This window comes from Haemaphysalis longicornis, unplaced genomic scaffold, assembly GCF_048455015.1.
Source record: "Haemaphysalis longicornis isolate Haplotype H1 unplaced genomic scaffold, Haemaphysalis longicornis Haplotype H1 scaffold_2, whole genome shotgun sequence".
In the NCBI taxonomy this organism is placed as follows: Eukaryota; Metazoa; Arthropoda; class Arachnida; order Ixodida; family Ixodidae; genus Haemaphysalis; species Haemaphysalis longicornis.
In genome coordinates this window covers 20865301-20888788 of record NW_027526295.1, presented here as the reverse complement: position 1 = coordinate 20888788, position 23488 = coordinate 20865301, and the positions used below count along the sequence as shown (strand labels likewise).

The window sequence follows — 23488 nt, the reverse complement described above, 5'->3', positions numbered from 1 at the left end:
CACAGAAATAGGCAATGTTATCCGCGTCAGCAAGGACCTTAACCTCACAGGATAGTGGTTATAGGTTTTTCTCACATTGAGGTATCATTGTCTTCCGAGTGCAAACCATTTCCTACGGGTTCGTATCGCGAGCGTTGGATTTGGACTTGGCCGTGGGTTATAGCGCGTGCTAACGCAGTCCCCTTTGCGATAGTTGTGAAAGCCTGCGGACAAAATGATCCGGGGCTGCCAGTCACGGAGAAGTATTAGCGCCAAGTTCGGAAATAGAAGTGAGGTAATGACATGTGTAGCTTGCCGGATTACTAAACAACTTTAAAGCAAACGTAGGTGGGCTCAACGGGCCATGGAACGAATGAAATTCGGAGTAACACTTAGAGACAGGAAACGAGCTTCCTGGATCAGGGAACAAACTCCAGCAGATAACATCGTAGTTCAATTAAATATTTTTTTTCTTTACTTCATGTATGATATCTTCTATCATATCTCCTACCTTCAAGATATTTTCTATGATATCTTGGAGTATAGTATCTTCTAATACGATATTTTCTACTCATAATAGAGTTCGGATGGCCACGTAATTAGGCGAAATGACAATCTGTGGACTGACAGGGTGGCAGAGTGGATACCGACAGACGAGTCTAGAAATAAATGAAGGCCAATTGGTCGATGGAGGGACGAATGGGGAAATTCGGGGGCAAATAATGGACTCGAGCGGAGCGGGAGAGGAGCGCTTGGAGGTCGATGGGAGAGGCCTTCGTCCCGCAGTGGACCTAAGGGGCTGCTGCTTCTTATGATAATGATGATGGAGCAGCCAGGACTCCGACGCAGAAAGAAGGGCCACCAGCTCCGCTGTTTAGCAATCCTTGCACCACTGTGCAAGCTGCACCAATTTTCTTCATTCCGGTTTCTCTTTCGTACGTGTTTGCACGCAAAAAAAATTGAGATTCATGAAACCATGTTAAAACATGTTAAACTTTTCGTTAGTAGTTGAAATGCACAAACACCTAAGCCCTCCCCTCCCCTCTTGATGACGCACCTGCTGAGGAAACTTAAAATTTCGACCGTGGTCCCCGAAAGTAATGCCGGAAGTCCTCAACCTGGTAACCAGGTTAGATGCTTTGGTAGATAAAAAATTTTCGAGCGGTATTTGTTGTGGGGCACGCACTGATTGGGTGAAGTATTTAATTGCTAGGTGCAAACACTCCATGCCGCCAGAAAACCACCGTGCTGCGCGCGCACGCTCCATTCTTGAGTACGCACCTTGGTCTAAGACCCGAGCACAACACTATTACAAATAAAATTGAGCCAACTCAACATAATAATGCGCTTTGTTTCTAACTCGTACATTTCTCCCAAGGTTAAACACACTGTCTCACGAGATGTTCTAAAAATCCGGTGCACCTTTTCTTAGTTTCCAATCTTAAGCGAGATTGTATGAGAGCAGGTAGCAACAGGTGAACCTCAGTACCTTCATACCTTCACGTACAAATCCAGTAGAGGTATAGCGGCGAGAAAATTGGTGACTATTTCACGGCGCACATGCACGTTCTGGGAGTCTTCTTCTGAAAACTACGAAAGATTTCAATTCCCCCATGACACTGCTCTTTCCGCCCCTTGTGAAACGTGGCCCGCGGAGCTCTCACAGCTCTTGCGTACTTGTAGCTGTTTCCATTAGGTGTGCCTCGCTAATCTGCTGTTTTTGCTGCTAATTGTGCATGGTGCAGTAACCACAGCGAACATTGTATTTTTTTATCACCATTTCGCGTTTCAAAATATTCCTGTTCGTTTATGTACAACAGCTACGCACAACGATGCCGTAGGGAGAATGTAGCTGTGCCTAAATAAATAAATACATAAGGCTGCCACGACAGCATCGCAGTCGTTACACCCGACTACGCACTACACACGACTACGACTATGCACGACCACGCACGATTACGCATGGTTACGCATCAGACGACCGCGTGAGGAAATCAGAACTAACCGTCGACACACACTAAAAGAGTATGGAAGCAGGCAGCAAGCCTGCCGAAAGAGAGAGGGAGCAAGCGAGACGAAGGATCGTATTAACGCACCCATGGCAGTCTCGCACCCCGCAGCATGGAAGCGGAAAGAAATCTTGATATTCCTTAACTTTCTACTTAAACTGAGAACGGAAACTTTTTTTTTCGGTTTCGCTCTAGAGGGAAATAATACACAAATTCGCTGTCGTGCCAGTCAAAAATATGATTAAGTTTAGTTTTTCGGTTCCTGTTTCCGTTCTGCGCCGACAACCTGCTCGCAGCCGTTTGCGTATTTTAAAAGCGGTTCTGTCAGTTACTGCCTGGTTGGGTTTTTTTAGTCAATACGCGAGAAAAAAAAATTCCCGACCCCCGAAAGGTATCAGCGCGCAGCCGAAAATTCATCCCTTCACTCACCACGTCGCTTATCATGTGACAGTACGCCACGGCTTCGCGCGTATTCAGAAGGAACCGTCAGTGCAAGCGCAGTTTACGGACCTTCACGGTCTCCGCCGCGGCAATTGGCGGTGAGCGAGAGCGCGGGCGACGCTGCGAAGAGCGTCTCCGTGACGCCGGCTTATGGATTCTGGCATTTGTCGTCTGCGTCCCTCAAGTTTGCTTTCCCTGCTGTTTCTTTACTCTCGCTTGACTTTTGATGGTTGTCAGCCCCAGATTTTGTGCGTGCGTAACTTTTTGTCATAATAAAAGACCTAAAATCGCATGCACTGGCGCAAGGCCTTATATAAAGTGCAGTTTTTGACACCGCTCCGGAAAAAAACATTGCCAGCGTCCCCCATTCCTTGCGAAACCGGTACTGTGGGGAACGCTAAGGATCGGAGGTAGGCGTCAGCTTCTGTATCCATCAATCTTTAGAAGAAAAGGAAGAGCGAGCTGCTATTAACAGACAACAGCAAAAATGCAATACGAAAACAAATTCCAGGCCTTCGGGGTTAAGATTCCCAGTAATCGTATGTGAGAAGATGGTAAAACAGTTTTGTAACCTTGCCGAACGCTCGACATTATTCTGTCACATCACGTTACGATGTCATGGCACGAGAGTATGCCGACATGCAATCTGGGCAGAAAAATGTATGTTAAAAGTTCCCAATAAAATAGTGTGCGTATGGGCACTTGCGGTTTTTATACCAGGGTTGCAACTTACTGACGTTGGTTAAGCAAAACGTTAGCAGTTGAGCACGATAACAATAGCGTGATTGGTTCAAGCTCAGAGGCTGTGCTTGTATACAGGATATGGCACCATAAACGGGTCATCCACAAAGCAATCGTGGTTTAAACCAAGTCTCATATCCGTTTATGTAAACCAAATCATGCGAGACTGAAGAATGACACACCCATCCTGCATTACTGCTTTGCTGTGGACCCGCCGCGGTGGCTCAGTGGCTAAGGCGCTTCGATGCTCAGCACGAGGTCGCGGGTTCGATTCCCGGCCGCGGCATCCGCTTTTATGATGGAGGCGAAGAGCAAAAACACTCGCGTGTACGGGATTTCGGAAGACGTGAAAGACCCCCAGGGTGGTGAAAATTCATCCGGAGCCCTCGACTACGGCGCGCCTCATCGCCTGTGTTGCGCCGGCGCGTTAAACCCTACAATCAATGAATCAATCAGCTTTGCTGTATAGTCACTACGAAGAGGAGCTAGTGTAAGTCGGTTTCCCTCATTTCTTCAGGTGCGGCGCCATAAGATGTTTCCGCCATACCACACACACGCATGCACGCACACGCATACACCAGCACGCGCGCATGCTAATCGCGTATGCGGTAAAATTACAGTAACACTATATTTGCTCAAAACGGGAGGGATATTTACGGCACACTTCCCACGTTAACATCAATTAAGAGACATGAGTTAGAGTAAAATTGCACTCAAGAGTGCAAAAGTAAAATTTTGTTTAAATCATGGAACGTCACCCCGACTAGGCCATGATCTGTTTTTTTACAACTGAAGGGGTTGGAAAAGAACAAAGGGGTGCTTGGACATTCATCGGTTTCGATTCTTGTTATACTAGAAACCGGCGCGTACATTGCGGTAGTTAGCGATTATATCAAGCTTCGAAGACCATAATCGTGCCCTCATCGTTCGAGTTAAGAGTCAGTTCATTGGAATTTCGGGGCACAAAAGCCGTCCTCGAGTACTGTGGAGAACGTTTTCTGCGTCGTTTCACGGTGGCCTAGCACAAACCTCCTTGCAGGTGAATAAACAACGCACGCTGCGGATATGCATCTTCTTGCACGCAGCTATAATGAAAGCCAATATGTGATGATGATTGGATGATTATCAGGCTTAACTACATTATGACCCTACACGAGCGATGAGGTGTGCCGTAGTGGAAGGCTGCAGGTTAATATTGGCCACCTGTGGATCTCTAACGTGGGCCGGAAAGTCGATTTGCGAGAAGGATTCAGAATTATGCCATACGACCAGAAGAAAATATCCACACGAACTTTGTCAGCCTGCCAGACATCCCCAAGCCTCCTAATAATTCGTTTGTGACGGTGCAGAAAAACTGAAGCGTTGGGCACAGAAAAAACTGGCGAAGCTTGCACTACTACCCTATTTACACGGACACTGTTTACCATCATCATCAGCAGCAGCATCATCGCCAGCCTATATACGCCCACTGCAGGGCAAAGGCCTCCCCCATAAATCTCCAATTATCCCGGTCCTGTGCTAACTGCGACCAATTTATTCCCGCAAACTTCTTGATCTCATCTCCCATCTAACTCTCTGCCGCCCCCTTCTACGCTTGCCTTCTCTAGGGATCTGCTCTGCTACCTTTAATTACCAACGGTTATCTTGCCTTCCCATTACATGCCCTGCCCACGTCCATTTCTTCTTCTGAATTTCTACTAATTAGTCCTTAACACGCGTTTCTTCCCTCCTGACCCACTGTTAACCATGCTTACGCAAACCGCGGTTAGACAAAACCGCAGTTTGCTGCGTTATGGTTAACCCAAACAACCTCACGTCAGGCCACCTCACTTCTTCCACGCTAACCGCTGTTGCCGCTGACGCAGTGTTCAAAATCGCACAAATCAGTTCGCATACATGTGGCCGCGAATGAGCGGAGGCACAAAAAAAAATCACCTGCCGGATAGAGGTGACGAAGGCCTACACACAGACGGAATGACGGGCGCCCCAAAGCTTGAGCTCCTTGCGTCTCTCTCTAAGCGCGACTGCCCGCGACAACGACTGAAGTGAAAGCATCGGCTCGTTTCCCGATCCACCCGATCAACTACGACAATGGCTGTGCTGAAATAGTAAATTCCGTGCGTCGTTCGCAAAAAAAATGGATAAAGCCGGCAATCATCAAGCGTTTTCAGCACTCAAAACGATCTGCGCGCTCGTCGGCGGCGCCTGCCATAGTGCCTGTGAACACGCCGGCTCCTCTGCCCGCACGTCAACGGAGGCGGCCCAGAGCACGGGAGTAACAGTTTGTCGCTACTCTTCGAAATCAACGTGATCGCGGAAAAGACGTTCCCCATGCGAAAAAGCGGATGTTAGTGTGGTGAAAAATTATTCTGTGGATTGTAATTCGCAGAGATAGCAACGGTCAAATATCCACCGTGATGCTCAGCCTAAAGTTCCCGACACCGAGCCGGACCGAGAAACGCAAGCTGGTTGCGAGCTGTTGGGGAAGCCCCTGTCCTAAAACTCGCCGTGCGCCCGGGCCTTGCGTTTAGGTCTGAAGCAACTGTTGTGACGATATTTCCTTTTGCCTACATGGCTTCTTTTTTTTTGTTTTTTATAGTCACGTTACAAATGCGTTGATTTTATTTTGTTACGCTCACACCGACACGTCCGCTGTTACTAAACTTGTCGCGTGTAACAGCCAAAACCGCAGCTTGGGATAACCGTGGGTACAGTTCAGTAACCACGGTTAAACGTAACTTCACTTACTTTCACCGTGTAACTAGCGTATAAGTCTCGCAAGGCTTGGATCATAGTAAATGTGCAGTATTGCTGTCTACGTGAGCACTGAAAAACACATCGCCACGGATTTGTACAAGTTTGAAATTGTTTATTTACCGTCGATTTCCGCTGTTCCAGTAGCAGTAATCGTCATATGCATCGATGTCGTCGTGTTCGTCATGCCAAGCATTACATCCACAGTAGCGCTTGACGACAGCTGGGGCGCGGCGGCGTCGCGTACATGCAGGAGGCATGTTCGGCGTTCCTGAAGTCGCGTCGAGGTTCCGTGGAACAGGTGTTCCGCTCGCTGTGCAGTTGTTGGTTGCTAGGCAACAGGAGGCGCTCCTAGGGGTTTTCGCCAATTCCTCTTTTTTTTTTTTTTGTTAAAGCCACTGCGCGAGCCGCGGACACTCGACGGTGGCCGCAAGGCACGCGTTCATAAGCGCGCGGAATTTTAGATGCGACTGCATCTCATTCACTCGCCTTGTCCCTCCATACGGCGTTGTTGTTGTCCGTCCACACCCCTCCCCCATTCTCCTCGCCGCACGAGCTGCGCTCTCCGCCGCTCACCCCCTCTCCTCTACCTCTCTCTCCTCTAAAGAAATAAAGAATACATCATACGCGTTCCTCACACGTTTCACGCAATTAGAGAATCAACCCAACGGAAACAGCAAGTGAACCGCCAAGATGCGTCGCATCTCCACAGGGTTCCCCTTGCGGGAAGGTGGGGTAATTTTTCTTCGTATTTTATCGCCTTACGCGCCACACATTAGGGCCAGCCACAAAAACTCCGCTCTTAAAAAAGATTCATCTGATACAAGACAAAAAAAACAACAACAACGAAAGCAATACTACACAGCCTACTACAATACTATTTCCTGCTGTGCCATGCGCGCGTAGGGGCACACGATCGTTGCGTAGCAGTACAGACGTTTTAGACTTCTTAAGGGCTTCTCAGAAATACTTTAGCTAAGCCTACGCATGTTGAATAGGTATCGAGGAGCTCTGAGCACTCTACCTCGCAAATAAGCTAGAAAAGACGAGTTACACGCGATCTTCTGACCGATGCTCTTCCCTCTCTCCTCAGTGTTGCAAACTTGTGCTTGAAATTAATCAGAGGTATCAGAAGCTGGCGAAACAACTAAATTACGGAAAATACGCTTTTCAACGCATAAAGTCCAAAAACGGGAAATTTCTAGCTGTTTTCTGCACCTCAAACATCTCCCTGCCAATCAAGGAATGCTTCTCCAAGCTGCCAAAGCGCTCCCCGCATCGGCCTGGATTTATTTGCCGTTGACGCAATAGTTCTCTAGCATCTGGAAAGCTTGCGAGCGCACTTTTCCCGCGCAAGTTGTTTGTTGAGGCCCTTGCAAGTAAAGTGCCTGCACTAAACTCACGAGACACTACTGACATCTCCGTCGTATCTCGGCTACTTCCTCGCGCCCCGTGAAAACACTCCAGTGGGAGGGGACGCACGCTGTGTCTTTCGCGTGGTTACGTCACCATTATTCCTTCTGGGCGGCATATTCACGATCCATATTGCGTGGTCCCCGCGGCTGCTCAGAAACCTACCTGACGCAGATCAAAACCATCCTAAGCGAAATAATAACACGCTAAACCACGGAAAAAAGGGCTGAACGACCCAAATTACAAAAACATATTCATGCACAAGCTAGCTCTGTCAGATACATACGGAACTTGTAAAGCGACCAAAAGTCGACAAAACCATCCAATCTGAAAAACAAAGTGTGAACCAAGACTTACCTAGCCAGATATAGAGCCACGCTAAGGCACAGAAATACTCAAGAAAAGTATTCGAAACGAGGATAAAGTGGACCACACTGCGCAAAAGTACGGCACACAACTGCTTTTGAAGGACCCAACTGAGCATTTGGGGTAGACTTTTTTTATTCCCTTTGTATTATCTATTGCCGCAAAAAATCTAGGGTTCGCAAAAAGGGATATATATAATTGCATTCAAGATTTCTTTCCGAGACAGGTCGTTGGAATTGCTCGGGGGTGCTAATTAATGGGTAATTCGGGTTTTATAAACAACGAAGTTTCTTCTTACGGCCTCTTTCCGGAAGTACATTAGTATTTTGATGTCCTCACGTGTTTCAACAACCAGCTTAGCCCTAGCCGATCCCCCCTTGTGAGTACGTGCCAAAAACATTGAGGGCACTATCATCATCATTATCATTAAGAGCTGTAATTGGAGGAAAGCGAACAAAACCGCAAACATTTTCTTGATATTTCAGAAATTCGCAATAAATACACATAACCCCTGCTAAAAAAATGGGTTTGAAGTAAAACGAACTATTAAAAAGAAACAAACCTTGGCTGTGAGTTTTGAATGCGGTTAATGCAATTTCTATGCCAAAACGGTATATACACTGTAAAATGACCTGCAGTCGCATGGTGAACAACATTTATTGTGGTTCTAACGTAGTATATACTATAAGAGAGAACGGTGACTACACAGATCACGTCAATTTAACCATACAGCCGGCCACGTCAAAGTGGCTCAGCCATGCTACATATACCATAAGACCAGACACCCAACGTTCGTTTAAACAGAGCATACAGGCACCTGTATACACTTTCAAATGCGCCAATATTACTGTTCAAATGCGCGAAGTTCCGCTACACGTCACGGGCGCCTACGGGATATGAAATGAGAATGCACCTCCTGGGCCGAGTTCCCACAGGGTACCCCCATGTAAATGCCACTCCAAATGCTCGCCAAGGAGAACATACGCGCAGAAGCCTACTGGGCAAAATTCTGCAAGCAGAACCCTTTTAGGGGCCTTTGTCAGGGCAGCGTTAGACCGCATTGCTACATGGATCCTAATCGACCAAGCGCGCCTTACAGAGGATATTTCGATGTTCCCGATGCCAATACATTCTCCGCAGAGCTGGGCTCCGGTGACAATGGCTTCGCCGTTGCTCAATTTCCTGTGGCATTGGTGCTGGCGCGTGCCACAAACAACAGCGAAAGTGAAGGTTCAAAGGATATTTTGTGCGCTCGTGGTAAGTGCATCTGTTATGTTATCTTGGGCAAGTGGGGCAAAGTATTGTTCATTCGTATAGCTTTATTTTTATTTCTGACACCTTTTCCTATTAGTTTTATTAGTTGGCATTTTTACAAGCCTGTTTTTTACTGCCTTTTTGCACCGTCAAACTTTTCAAAGGGACCCCAGTCGTAATATTCATGGATGAATAGATGACCATAGCTTGAAATATAAAACTTAAAACAAAACACATGCAGAAATTTAAAGAACTGTCTAATAACTCGTATCATTTCGTGCTACATACCTACAGTGTAATTTCCTTCCAGCCAATTATGGCTATCAGTAGTCCAGGGCGTTCTTATATTTTGTTATTTTTACGTTTGTTTTTGTTTGTTGTAAAATTATGTAAATTTATACCATTGTAGCCATGAAGTGCCATTACCTCGATAATATTGTCACGAAGACAAGGACGAAGCAGTTGTCTTGAATGAGAAATACGTTTATTGGAGCGAACTTGTGCTCCCCTAACAACTCAAAAGAATACAGAGGCGGCGAAGCAGCGGTCAACAAAGTGACTTGCACAGGCGAGTGTCGTCGAATCGAATGCCCCGGCGTCCGCACTGCAGGCTTTTTATCTTTCGGCGCGCGTGGTTCTCGAAACGTCGATTCGCATCGAGAACATAGTAGATCCAAGAAGATTATTCTGGGCTGTTCACGTTAGATCGGAATGCTCTCCCTATCACAACAGATAGCACATGCGGCACAGAAAGAAAGAATGGAACACACGCTTCCCTTGGCGCAGAGATAACGCAGACCGGCGCAGCCGGGCGGTAAAAGCAAAACACGAATAAACAAACCCAATGTATGGTTCCCGGCATTACCCCCCCTCTAAGAGTGCATCGACCCGATGCTAACATAAGCGACAGTCCGAACAAATGAAAATAAAAGTTCGTCATCGTCCGTAGAAAGGTTTTAGGCGAACCACGTGGACGACTTCAGGCCGCCTGCGTTGTCGTGATGTGCCGGAGTCACCATCAGGGATCACTTCGTAGGTAAGTTGGCCAACACGTCGTAGAATCTGGTAGGGTCCGAAATAGCGTCGCAGGAGCTTCTCACTGAGTCCGCGTCGTCGGATGGGAGTCCAAACCCACACACGATCCCCTGGTTGGTACTCGGCGTCTCGGCGTCGGAGGTTGTAGCGGCCCGCATCCACCAGCTGCTGGTCCGTTATACGAACTCGAGCGAGCTGGCGGGCCTCCTCCGCACGTTGAAGATATCCGTGGACGTCGGCGTTGAGGTCGTCGTCTTCTACGTGCGGAAGCATGGCGTCGAGCATCGTAGTCGGCCTTCTACCGTAGACAAGCTCGAACGGCGTCAGCTGCGTCGTCTCCTGGATAGCCGTGTTGTACGCAAACGTGACATACGGGAGCACTTCGTCCCAAGTCTTATGTTCAACGTCAACGTACATTGACAGCATATCTGCGATTGTCTTGTTCAGATGTTCTGTTAGTCCGTTCGTTTGGGGGTGGTACGCCGTCGTTCTTCGGTGATCCGTGTTGCTGTAGCGTAATACTCCTTGCATCAACTCCGCAGTAAATGCCGTTCCGCGGTCTGTGATTAGGACTTCCGGGGCTCCATGTCGCAGCACAACTTGGCTTATAAAAAACTTTGCCACTTCTTGTGCAGTCCCCCTCGGAAGAGCGGCGGTCTCTGCGTAGCGCGTCATGTAGTCTGTCGCTACGACAATCCACTTGTTCTGTGATCGTGACGTAGGGAACGGGCCTAAAAGGTCCATTCCAATCTGTTGAAATGGTCTCGATGGGACGGCGATCGGTTGTAGAAGTCCGGCGGGTCTTGTCGGCGGCGTTTTTCGTCGCTGGCAGTCACGGCAGCTCCGGACGTAGTGGGTGACGTCAGAGGTAAGGCCGGGCCTGTAGTACCTCGCCTTGATTTTTCCAATAGTGCGGGCTGTGCCCAGATGTCCGGAAGACGGGTCGTCGTGGCACGCTTCCAAAATTTCGTCACGAAGGTCCGCGGGGATGACGAGAAGGTAATTCGCTCTTGTTCCGGGGCTGAAATTCTTCTTCACGAGGACGGAGTTTCTCAGGCTGAATGCTGGTAAGCTGCGTTTGAAGGTCCTAGGAACGGCAACGTCGCATCCCTCGAGGTACTCGATTATGACGCGTAAGTCGGGGTCGGCACGCAGCTGGGCGGCTAGGTCGCTCTCCGTCACGATCCCGAAGAACGCGCTGTCTTCATCAGAGTCTTGTGGTGGTGGGTCGACGGGGGCGCGGGACAGGCAGTCGGCGTCGGAGTGTTTCCTGCCGGATTTATAAACGACTGTAACGTCGAACTCCTGCAGGCGCAAGCTCCACCGCCCAAGACGGCCAGAGGGGTCCTTCAAATTGGCGAGCCGACACAGCGCATGGTGGTCTGTTACAACCTTGAATGGCCTTCCATACACGTATGGGCGAAATTTTGAAATCCTCCATATAATAGCCAGGCACTCTTTCTCAGAGGCAGAATAGTTTTTCTCCTCCTTCGACAGACCACGGCTGGCATAGGCGATTACCCTTTCGCAGCCGCTTTGCTTTTGGACAAGGACGGCACCCAAGCCTATATCACTGGCGTCCGTGTGCATTTCCGTTTCGGCATTTTCGTCGAAATGAGCGAGCACGGGCGGGCTTTGCAGGCGTTTTTGCAGCTCGCAGAATGCTTTTAAGTGCGAATGCACTTTATAAGCGACCCCAAACATTCCACCGCCGGCGGCGGCGGCGGCGGCGTCCGCAGTCCTCCTCTCTCTATATATAAAAAAAAACAGCATCCGGCGCCAGGTTTCGATCCGAGGACTTTGCGGCCGCAGCGCGACGCTCTACCGACTAAGCCACGGACGCGACGCTGATATCAGTGTTAGTAACGCGCCTTATATCTTTAACGCAGTCCTCCTCTCTCTATATAAAAAAAACAGCATCCGGCGCCAGGTTTCGATCCGAGGACTTTGCGGCCGCAGCGCGACGCTCTACCGACTAAGCCACGGACGCGACGCTGATATCAGTGTTAGTAACGCGCCTTATATCTTTAACGCATTCAAACTACGTCGTCAGCGGCGTGCGTTCGCGACTCAGCGGCGTTATAGCGGTTTGATAACTGCGTGGTGTACACGTGATACTACAAACCCGATGGAAGAGATGGAAGAGAAGGCGGCGAGGCGGTGGGCTGCGGGGGCCGAGCGCAAGCGCCGCAAGCGGGCCGACAACCGTGCATTCGCACTTTCACATTCTCCCCCTCGGGGAAATGCGGGGGAATTTTTTTTTTGGTCGTTTTCCCAGCTGAAAGGGGTACTGTCTTTCGTCAAGCGCGTGAGTGGCTCTGCAATGCGTGCGAAGTTTGCGACGAAGCGCCGTAGTATGCGCAGAGCCCGAGAAATCTTCGCACGCCCTTCTTGTCTTTCGGCCTAGGGAAGTTGGCGATAGCTGAAGTTTTTGCCGGGTCAGGTAGGACTCCCGCGGCGTTGACGACGTGGCCCAAGAACTTAAGTTCCTCGTATGCGAAACGGCACTTTTGAGGCTTCAGCGTCAACCCCGACGTACGAATAGCCTGGAGTACAGACTCCAACCTTGCAAGGTGTTCGTCGAAAGTCCGAGCGAATACCACTACGTCGTCGAGGTATACGAGGCAGGTGTGCCACTTAAGGCCAGCTAGCACAGTGTCCATGACTCTTTGAAACGTCGCTGGTGCTGTGCACAGCCCAAACGGCATCACCTTGAACTCGTATAGGCCGTCTGGGGTTATAAATGCCGTCTTCTCTCGGTCTCTCTCGTCCACTTCAATTTGCCAGTAGCCGGTCTTCAGGTCCATCGATGAGAAGTACTTCGCGTGGCAGAGGTGGTCGAGGGCGTCGTCGATTCGGGGGAGGGGGTACACGTCCTTTTTCGTGATTTTGTTCAGTCGTCGGTAGTCAACACAAAACCTTAATGTGCCGTCTTTTTTCTTTACGAGTACGACGGGCGCAGCCCAGGGGCTTTTCGATGGCTGTATAATGTCGTCGCTGAGCATGTCGTCGACTTGAGTCCGGATGGCTTCCCGTTCGTGTGAAGAGACGCGGTACGGTGACTGTCGGGTAGGTCGGGCTCCATCTTCGGTTATTATTCGGTGCTTCGCTAGAGGGGTCTGACGTAGTTTTGCGCTCGACGAAAAACATTCGCTATAGCGACGCAGCAAAGCCAATAATTTGTTCCGTTGTTCTTGCGGTAGCGCCGGATTCACGTCGAAGGGCTGCGGGAGCTTGAAGGTTTCTAAGGGGGTGCGTTCAAAGTCGGCGACCGCGATCACGTCACTTGCTTCTTGCGTTTCTTCGAGGAATGCAATTGCCGCGCCCTTGTTTAAATGCTGGTACTCCTCGGTGAAATTAGTAACCAAAATGTGGGATTGGTGTTCCTTGAAGCGCGCAATGCCTCTTGCGACAGACACACCGCGGTCGAGAAGCAACCTTTGGTCACTCTCCACGATAGCGTCAACGTCAGGAGCAGCACCTTCACAGTAGACGGTGATCATCAAACTTGCGCGGGGTGGCAGGGTGACATGATCATCGGCTATCCTTACAGCTGCACGGTGTTCGGGGTTCGGTTCCGGCGTCATGGAGTGATCGGAGGAAAAAGTTATCGACTTGGTCTGCAGATCAATTATTGCGCCGTTGTCCGTCAAAAAGTCCATTCCGAGAGTTACGTCGCGAGAGCAGTTAGGCAAGATGACGAACGCGGCAGGGTACGTCGTGCCGTCTATGGTGACGCGCGATGTGCATGTTCCACTTGGCGTCACGAGGTGGCCTCCTGCTGTGCGTATATGCGGACCGTCCCATCTGGTCATAACTTTCTTCAGTTTAGACGCAAATGGTCCGCTCATTACCGAATAGTCAGCTCCCGTGTCTACGAGGGCGACTACGTCAAAGCCGTCGATGGACACCTTCACGTCAGATGCAGTCTTCCTCGAGTTCCGGGTTTGTCGGGGAGTCGTATCTCTGCTTGTACGTGTTGACGGTCGGGCACTGTGCATCGTCGTTGTCGTCGTCTTCTCAACGGACGTCTCGGTCAGGTCGGGTACGCGTCGCGCCGTGTAGCTGTCGTCGTGTTCAGGAGTCTCGTCAGGGCTGGGTCGGGTCGTCGGGATGAGGGCATGTCGTGAATCACTGTCTTCGGTGCGTCCTTGCGTCGTTGGAGGGTTTCCAGTATTTCGCCGTAGAGCAACTTCACCTCCAGAAGTTGCTGCTTTTAGTTTCTCCCGCGTGGGCTGGGGGACCTTCCACGTGCGAAATCAGCATTGCTACGGCGGTTAGGCGACTGGTATGGGTAGGGCGATGGCGATCGGTGGGGGCGGGCTGGTCCTCGGTTGGTGTTGGACAGGTATTCGTCGATCTCAGTAGGGCGCTGGCCGGGTCGGGGGCGTGGGGCGTCGACGGAGAAACCACGCAGTCCGAGTCTCCTGTACGGGCAACGACGATAGATGTGATCGGCCTCCCCGCAATGGTAGCACAGCGGACGATGATCTGGCGTTCGCCAAACGTCAGTCTTCCTCGGCGTCTGGGTTTGGGCTGTGTACGGCGGTACGGTCGACGGCGGCGAGAGTGGGGACGGCGGCGAGAGTGGACGGCGGTACGGTGCAGCTTCTTGTAGACGGGTTGGAGCAGGGCGGGGTCGACGAACAGCCGCAGAATAGGTCATCGCCTGTGGCTCGCGGGGTACCTCGGATGGCATAGAAGTGCCCAAAGCGTGTTGAACCTCTTCGCGGATGACGTCAGTCAGGGAAGCCACTTGAGGTTGCGGCGTCGTCGGAAAAAGCTTCCGAAGCTCCTCCCTGACCACTGCTCGGATGGTCTCACGCAGTGTGTCGGAGCTTTTAGCCCCGGCACCGATCGTCTCGGAAACTATCACGTTGACCGGGCGATCGTATTGCCTCGTTCGAGCTTCCAGCGTCTTCTCCATCGCGGCCGCCTCAGACGCGAATTCGGCCACCGTCTTGGGAGGATTGCGGACGAGGCAAGCAAAAAGCTCCTGCTTTACCCCTCGCATGAGAAACCTTAGTTTCTTTTCTTCTGTCATCTCCGGATCCGCACGTCGAAATAACCTCTTCATCTCCTCAACAAAGATCACTACCCCTTCGTTGGGGTGCTGTGTTCGAGTTTCGAGTAAAAGCGCTGCGCGTTCTTTTCTGACCACGGTAGTGAAGGTCTTAGTGAACTCGCTTTTGAACTGAGCCCAGTTTGTCAAGGAGCTCTCGTGGTTACCACGTGCGAGCCGAATCTTCCAAGTAAAAGAAAACGTGGCAGAACGTTTCTGCGCCGTCCCACCTGTTGAATTTCCGGACGCGCTCCAGTTTTTCCAACCATTCTTCTGGGTCTTCTGCGGGGGCTCCTCGGAATGATGGCGGTTCCCGTGGCTGCTGCAGAACGACAGGAGGATTGGCTTGGTTGAGCATGGTGCTGGTTGCGACGTCTTTCTTCTTCGTCTTCTCCGGTAGTAGACCGAACTCGGGTGGTAAATCTTGCACGCGGAGGCTGGCTCTTGTTGGACTGGCTTGGCGGCTTCCAGAGGTTGTAGTGGGCATGAAGTGTGCGTACCCCGCACCTCCACCAGATGTCACGAAGACAAGGACGAAGCAGTTGTCTTGAATGAGAAATACGTTTATTGGAGCGAACTTGTGCTCCCCTAACAACTCAAAAGAATACAGAGGCGGCGAAGCAGCGGTCAACAAAGTGACTTGCACAGGCGAGTGTCGTCGAATCGAATGCCCCGGCGTCCGCACTGCAGGCTTTTTATCTTTCGGCGCGCGTGGTTCTCGAAACGTCGATTCCCATCGAGAACATAGTAGATCCAAGGAGATTATTCTGGGCTGTTCACGTTAGATCGGAATGCTCTCCCTATCACAACAGATAACACATGCGGCACAGAAAGAAAGAATGGAACACGCGCTTCCCTTGGCGCAGAGATAACGCAGACCGGCGCAGCCGGGCGGTAAAAGCAAAACACAAATAAACAAACCCAATGTATGGTTCGCGGCAATATATATATACTTGAAGATGCAAGTCGTACTGCAGAGTTTTTTCTTTTACGCTATTCCTTAATTCATATTTGCAATGTTCTTCATCGGGCATTTTTGGTTTATTCTTCGGTTTGGGGGGACGATGTATAAAATGCAGATTTTTTATTTTGTCGGATCATTTTCACGAAAATGGTATTTTTCTTTTCGTTTATATTTGGTTTTTCAGAATTTTGTACAACCCGTTATCTCCATTTACGCGATTATACCAAATGTTCGTTTTTCAGGCAGTGCAGGTCATCGCATTTTGCGCGTTTTCCTTTATTTTCATTTCATATTTTGAACGTTGTTTCCGATTTCTTGTTCATTTTTCGTTTTGCGGGATATGTATAAGGTGGGTATTTTATATTTATTCGTGTCATTTTTGTTAAAATTTGATAATTTTTATTTTTCGGTTTTCAAAATTATGTCCGACCGAACATCTTCACTTGCGCTACTGTAACGATTATTGCTGGGGCTCCCGCCAAATCTGCATTTCTGTGGAAAAGCCTGGCGTTACAGTGTCCCGATTGTGTGGTTACTCGGCAAAGAAAGTTACGCATTAAAACAGGGACAATTCCTTGAATCCAGCTGCCGCGCTGAAAGTTGGCGCGTATAAAGCCTTACAACATGATATTGTGGTCGCCACTAAGAGGCAGCAACGTCCCAGAAACAATAAAGTCCGTACACAAGAAAGAATAGATCTGTGAAAAATAAATACGTGAGCTGCGGTATTTTCTGTTTAGTATTGGTGGTTGGAGTAGAGACACATTATTGGACAACTGGAATCCAGATTTCATAGGCCCCAGGCATTCAGAGTAACCAACGCTGTGTGAGGTAGACAATAATGACATAAAATTAAGCTACAGGGCTGTTTCCGACTTTTCCCCTTTTCCCCAAGCCTTGTAGATGTTGCGGATACAGCAACCAGCCCACATAAAACATTGTACCTTTTATACAAGCATTTTATATAAGCTTTGTAAAAATTACAAATTTTAATATTTCAACACTTCTCATCTATATTATAAATTTCCTAAAAAACGTAGCCCGCAACTTAATAGGCGAATCGGAAAAATCGTTTACACTATGTAACTCCGTGTTGGCATTGAAGTCAGGATTCCAAACAGCAGTAATAGCACCACTACAATATCCCGTTCATGGTTCTTAGCGGTGCCTTCGGTCACTTGCTGCCCATCACACAAACAAATCTCTGCAACTTCGTAAGGACCCAAGAAAACGCGCACGAAAGACAGAGAGAGGACCACAAAGACAGCGCTGAACATCAAACTGGTTTTGTTGCCAATGAAACAATATACACAGATAAGCCGCCCCACCGGAGGTTCTCATCTGCGCATGCGTAGAAATTTTCGAAATCATTTTAGGAACGTGATTCTTCAGAGAGCACTACCGACAGAATGATAGAGGCCATGCTGACGCACGCGTCCGCAAGCGTTAAAATTCTTTATAATACGACAATTTCACGTGATAGCTGTGAAATTGTGAATATTTTTAATAACGGAAGTATTTTTCAAAGCTGGGTAGCAGTATTTGCAAGTAAAACAACGGCTTGACGAGAAGCCTTCAGCATCTTTTCTCTCCCGCGCATTTTTCACATTGTCCTTGTGCTCTCTCTACCTATTTGGCGCATTGCAGAGTTTGTATACGTGTGCTTTTCCGCACCTTAAAGGAAGTTGACACACTACGCGTGCTGTGCGTTCAACAAAAGGTTTCCGATGATCTATTCCGCCGCCGCTTCGCTTGGCTGCTTCCGGGGCGGTCATTCTGCAGAGCTTAGAAAGCTTATGGGAGGAGAGGACAGAACTTTCATGTTATATGCTTGGCCCACTTTTTTTTTCACATTGTGCGGTACCGTCTGAACGTAAAGTATCACAGCTACATAGTGCCTAGGCTATACGCAGACTTCACACGTCTGTAGCTTAGTGCGCATATTTTTCAGAACGTTCTGTGCGACCAAAAGGAGCCGATGCTGAGAATATTCAGAACTCACCAGTGTTCCGGCTTGGTGACTGAACGCATTCGTGATGCAGTGCGTACCGTCTTCTGTGTGTCCTTGTCTTTTTTTTTTTTTTGCACTGTTTGCTCGGATCATGTAGCAACCCGCCCAGTTTCCACGTTATTTGTAAAGAAACGGTGAGAAATGGCTGATGATTCTCCCCTGCTTTATTTATTTTCCCTAATATATTGAAAAATGCTTTGAAATTTTGCAATCAAATAGCTACCATTGTTATTGCGAGAAAGAGATGTTTTTCTTAATCCAACAGGAATTTTGTTTTTACGGCCACTTTATATGCGCATTTTCATAAGTTAGGTTCTCATTCAGTGTGCTCGTTGCCTACAGAAAAAAAAAACAAGTGCCCCTACTTGAGTACGCCTCCGGTAGTCAGTGTCGCATTTTTCAACACATTTTTTAAGAGGGCAGTAAAAGTGAAATTGGTTTTGTGTGTGTTAAGGTATCTGCACAAGGCTTCTTGGATTTACTATAGCACTATAGCTCGCGTTCGGGTACTAATGTCTCAGTCATGAAACCATAAAGAGATCCTTCTTCCAATTGCAGTGTGAATGTAAAAAAAACTGGTTTGGCAACGGAGAAACTGAAAGTTCTTATGCCAAAAATATTTCAACACTTTTGTCAGTTTCCCTTTTTATGTTGTGACATGGATTGAGACAGTTTATGAAAATAAAATTGCAGGCTATCAGCTTTGAACGCTAATTTCCTACGTTCCAGAGAATCCCTGAGACAGTGAAAGAAAGCCTTAAAGAAAAAAAAACGGCTAACCACGAAGGATAACTCGTGGAGGGTTGCACTCACTGGAGGTGTCGTAGTAGAGGTCGTTGAGAAAGGCGAAGCAGGGCAGCACCGCCACAGAGCCGGCCGTCGTCATAGGCCAACACGAAAGGCCGTCCCAAGTGCGGTGGCACGACAGCGGCCAACCATTGTCCTCTGCATCGAATAAAACGTGAGGAGGTAAGTTCATTAGCATCTTGACATCAGCGTTGAACAGGATGTTACTCGAACTATAATAATCTAAAAAATTACAGACACTTTTCAGAAAACTTTCAAATTTTAATTTTTAGGTACCTTGTTTAGTTGCTGTCTTCCCGCTTTTTAAGCTACATTTTTTCCTGTGCCAGATGCTTTGCAGCTTTAACCTTTACGCCAAGAATATAAGAACAACTTGTGCTTTCAAACTGATCGCTTGCTGAAAAAAAGAGGCACTTCGAGAGCCTACAAGCTTGGTGGGAATACTGGCCGGAAAAAAAAAAATCAATTACAAAGCGCACCATAAAAATCGGAAGTTATCCTAAGCCACGGACCCCGCTATGTAATCCGCGGGCAAATAAACATTAGTCTTGGAGATCACACAATGTCTGAAACAGAAAAATAAGAATCCTAGAGATGTTCATGCAAAGTAATAACGAGGCAAACTTCAATATCTAAAAGATAAAAGAAGTCAACTGTGCGAATCGATAGAATAGCGAGAAGACTAACTAAAAACAAAGTCGGCATCAAGGAGGAAGAAACTCTGCAAATTATGTAGGCCTTGGCAGTCAGCAGCCCATCATACAGCTTGCCTTTCCACTGCCTTAACAGACAGAAGACAGATGAAGCCAACGTCATACTCTGTACGACTTACAAAGCGGCCCTCGATCCCCCAAATAATGCAGTAAATGGAAAACCCATGAGCTTTGGTTTATCCAACACCTTCGAAGAAATCATAGAGGCACCACTCATCTCGCAAAAACAACGCCTACAAAAAACAAAAGCCGGCAGGGCTACCTGATAAACGTGGGGTCTCTGGCGGACGTACACCCAATTATTGACAAAGTGAGCAGAGAAGTACGAACAATACTGAAAGTGCTCCACCGCCCCCCCCCCCCCCCACTCGAAACATGGACTCATACCTGCACAAAGAGAGAAGAAGAGGACGAGTAGCCTTTGTGCGAAAACAACTTCAAAACAAGAAAAACGACATCTACACCGATGCTCCTTTCTACAATGAGAACAATGCTTCCCTCGTTATACTTGATCACGAAGGCGCCATCAACGATTGTCTCACACTAGCACAAACCACTGCCGACGTAGCCAAAACGGATGCTCTCCTCCTGGCAATAAGGTATGGGCAGCAAAAACACGAAATCCTCCTAATAATCACGGATTCTAAAAACTCTATGCAGAATATCATAAATTGAAGAATTCCCAAACGTTTTAAAAAACTAGAGCGGAAACACCGAACCATCATCTGGACTGCAGGATACAAGGAGCTGGAGGGAAGCGAGAGGGCCGACAAGGGTGCGCGAGATCTTATAAATCCGCGCGGTAAACAGTAACCTTCTGCAGCTTTTCAAAAGCGGCTTTGGAGAATGCCTCTCAGTCCGAAGAGGTGCACGAGCCCTTTTCCCCAACCCGTCCAAGCACCTCCTTTGCGCGGTAACGCAAACACTGAGGCAGATCCAGGCAAACAGTTACCCAAGCAAATCCCGGCTATCCAAAATGTTCTCTCAAACATACACAAACGTATGCTTTAAATGCGGAAACCCTTCCGACCTATTTAATGTAACAAGGGCCTGCCTTATTATCTGACCTCCAGTAAACACTACTACAAAAGCGGGCGTGCTATCAGAGGCAGCTCTGGCCAGATCCGACTTGGGGATTCAGAAAGACTGGACTGTTCAAGCCTGGCCAGGAGCAGAAGAGTATGGGGCATTGGAAGGGGGGCAGCACCCAAGAACAATCGCAACACCTGTTTTTTATTACGCGATTCTCTCTCTCTCTCTGTCTCTGTGTGTTCCAGGTAGCTAAAAGAACAGGTTTTCCTAGGGAATAAGCCTACCGCATCAGGACACCCCCACGCACATTCTTTATATTTCATAAAATAAGAATTGGAAATGTTAAGGTATCCCAAGCCGAAAGGTTGCTTGAGGCCGGCAAATATAATGGATTCTTTTGTTAGAACAATGCACATTATTTTCATAATTTAGAAGCAATGTTAACACAGTGGGATGAACCCCTTAATGGCATTATTAGAGCTTTCGAAATGGCGTTATGTCTCTCTGGTATCCGTTTGCCTCGGGTTGTTTGTTGGCTGATCACGGACCTAATCTCGGCACAAGATGTAAACAATAAATAGTAAGTGCATGTGTGGTGGTGGTGGAGAAACATTTATTCAAGCGAAAGAGGTTCGCGCTTGAAAGCGGGAGAAGCCCTCAGTCCGGGGCCCCTGCGGCGGCAGCGGTTCTGCGTGCCCGGTCCACCAACTGTCGCTGGTCCTCAGGGTCCGAACTGCACAGCGCGGCCTCCCACTGCTCGAAGGTGGGTGTGCGAATAATGGGCGCTGCTGGTGTGTTTTGGCAAGCCCACGTGGTGTGGTGCAGTGTTGGATGTTCGCTGCAGTGTGGGCATGTTGGTGGATACATTGTGGGGTGTATGATGTGCAGGAAGCTAAGGTGGGGGTATGTGTTTGTCTGTAGTTGCCGCCAGGCTACAGCCTCCACTCGGGTGAGCTTCTGGTGCGGTGGTGGGTAGGCACATCTGGCAAGGCGGTGGTGTTGCAGAAGTGTACGGTATGTGTATCCCTGGTAGTTTAGAGGGCCCGCTAACGGAATATTAGTCTTTACGGAGGGAAGGCAGAAACGCAACGCCCATTGGAAATGTTCAACACACTCGAGAAAAACTGGGGCAACGCGGTTACTTCGTAGATTTACCGACATCAGCGACCATTAAAAGTAAGGTTTGTGGGAACCCCCGCTGCAATGCCACGCTGGGGCGCGTGCTCGTGTTTACGTGCGAGGGGAGTGGCAGCGTGACCGACGTATTTCCAAGGTCGGGCCCGCCAGGAAGGCGCTGCACAATAACCCCTATGCAGAACTACATGCAGTGGCCCCTTCAGTTGCTTATAATGGGCGCGCGCCAGCACGGGCCTCTTTTCTTTCAGAGGCAGCTGCTGACGACTGCACCGGACACCACACTTTCGGAGCACGAGCCACGGACGGGACTCTGGCAAGCTTGGGCTTGGGCCCTCTGCTATAACCCCCGGGTTTTAGGAGGTCATCTGTGGTGGCACCGATCGACCGACGTACATGGTGAGCCGTGGGAGCCACTTTGGCCGGCGTCGTTTTCCACGCATGGTTCCTGACGAGAGCACCGGCGACGGCAGCTGAGGGCAGCCAGTGCCGGCCATGAAGCAGCGCCGCCGCTACTTCGGGGAGGATCACCCGGTCTTTCAAGATCATCCCTGGCGCCAGTCTTCAACCTTGCGGCATTAGCGGTTCTAATCGGCGAATAAATCGCCGTGTTGTTGAACCGCTGCTACAGCGTACGCTCTTTGCTGGTAGCAGCAAGGCCGAACTGCTTCAAACTCTATCGTGTAGCTCACATCGCCCGAAGTGTTGTGGCAATAAGGCGAAGGTGTAGCCCTCCGGGACTCAAATAAATTGCTACCGAATACTTTAGTTTATGATGCCTAGTTCCCAACAGGGGCCAAAAAAAAGATATCACGCACTTGCAATTCGAAAGGAAATCAATTCCTTCCCCCGTTATAAGTCGAGCTATGGAAAACCGCTGCGCAATGTTCTGAGTTGCTTTCTTGAAAAAAAAACCTGTGGTTGAGTCCTGTCATAGGAATCGGTGAAACATGCAAATGAAATGTTCAGCGAAATCTGCAGCTGAGCATGATTAGCGGGTCGGCGGCTGTCTTGTGAGTGTGCTTGGCGAGCGACGTGCTGCTGCGGGTCGCTTCAACAAAGTTGTACTGGCGTCATTTTCGTGACGGATATGACGTCAGTGAAACCTTGGTGTATTCCGACATAAAACACTTTCGTGGGAAAATATAAAATCCTAAAATGAACGACCCTAAGTATAACGTACTCTTTAGTACTCAAGCTTGCTTCCCCGCAAGAAGACCTGTGTGCAGGGGTCACGGAGCAAAAATAACGCAGGGGCGCACCCTTTAGAAACCGCTGGCTTTGTTGTAATGGCGTCACGTCAGCGAAATCTTCATGTATCCAGGAATCAAACACTTTCATGCTAATAATTACTAAGAATGAGTTTGACCTTAGGCTTGACAAGTTATATCCAGCAACGAACCAAAAAGTTCACATATTTTCTGGTGACGGCATGATACTCACAGCTTATTACGTTGATTATAGTCTCCATTTCGCCAATAGGTTTGCTGCTTCTGGATGTAATTTGACAGCATAGTGTAACCAGTGCTTGCGGATATTTTTTTAAAGGAACACAAGTACAAGCGTAAAACGTGTTTTTTGCCGCTCTAATAATTTCCATGCTAGTATTAACAGCCTGATTTAAAGGATAATCGGTATACAGGGCTACAATACACGTGAGCTGTTGTGGACAATAGTCAAAGTGGCAAGAAATGCTTATTCAAAGATTTGGGGGTATTGAAGGTTCTGATTGCACATTTGCATTTTTTGTGAGATGCCCCAGGTAGTCCAATA

The 23488-nt window shown here is 48.7% G+C and overlaps 1 protein-coding gene across 1 annotated transcript in view; it reads right to left on the bottom strand.

Moving 5' to 3' along the window:
* LOC144168788 (diuretic hormone receptor-like) overlaps positions 1-23488 on the bottom strand; it is a 252961-nt gene that overhangs the window by 136954 nt on the left and 92519 nt on the right. The window contains exon 3 of the mRNA XM_077697759.1: positions 18843-18974. Coding sequence (XP_077553885.1) covers positions 18843-18974 — 132 coding nt within the window. The remainder of the gene's footprint in view (positions 1-18842; positions 18975-23488) is intronic.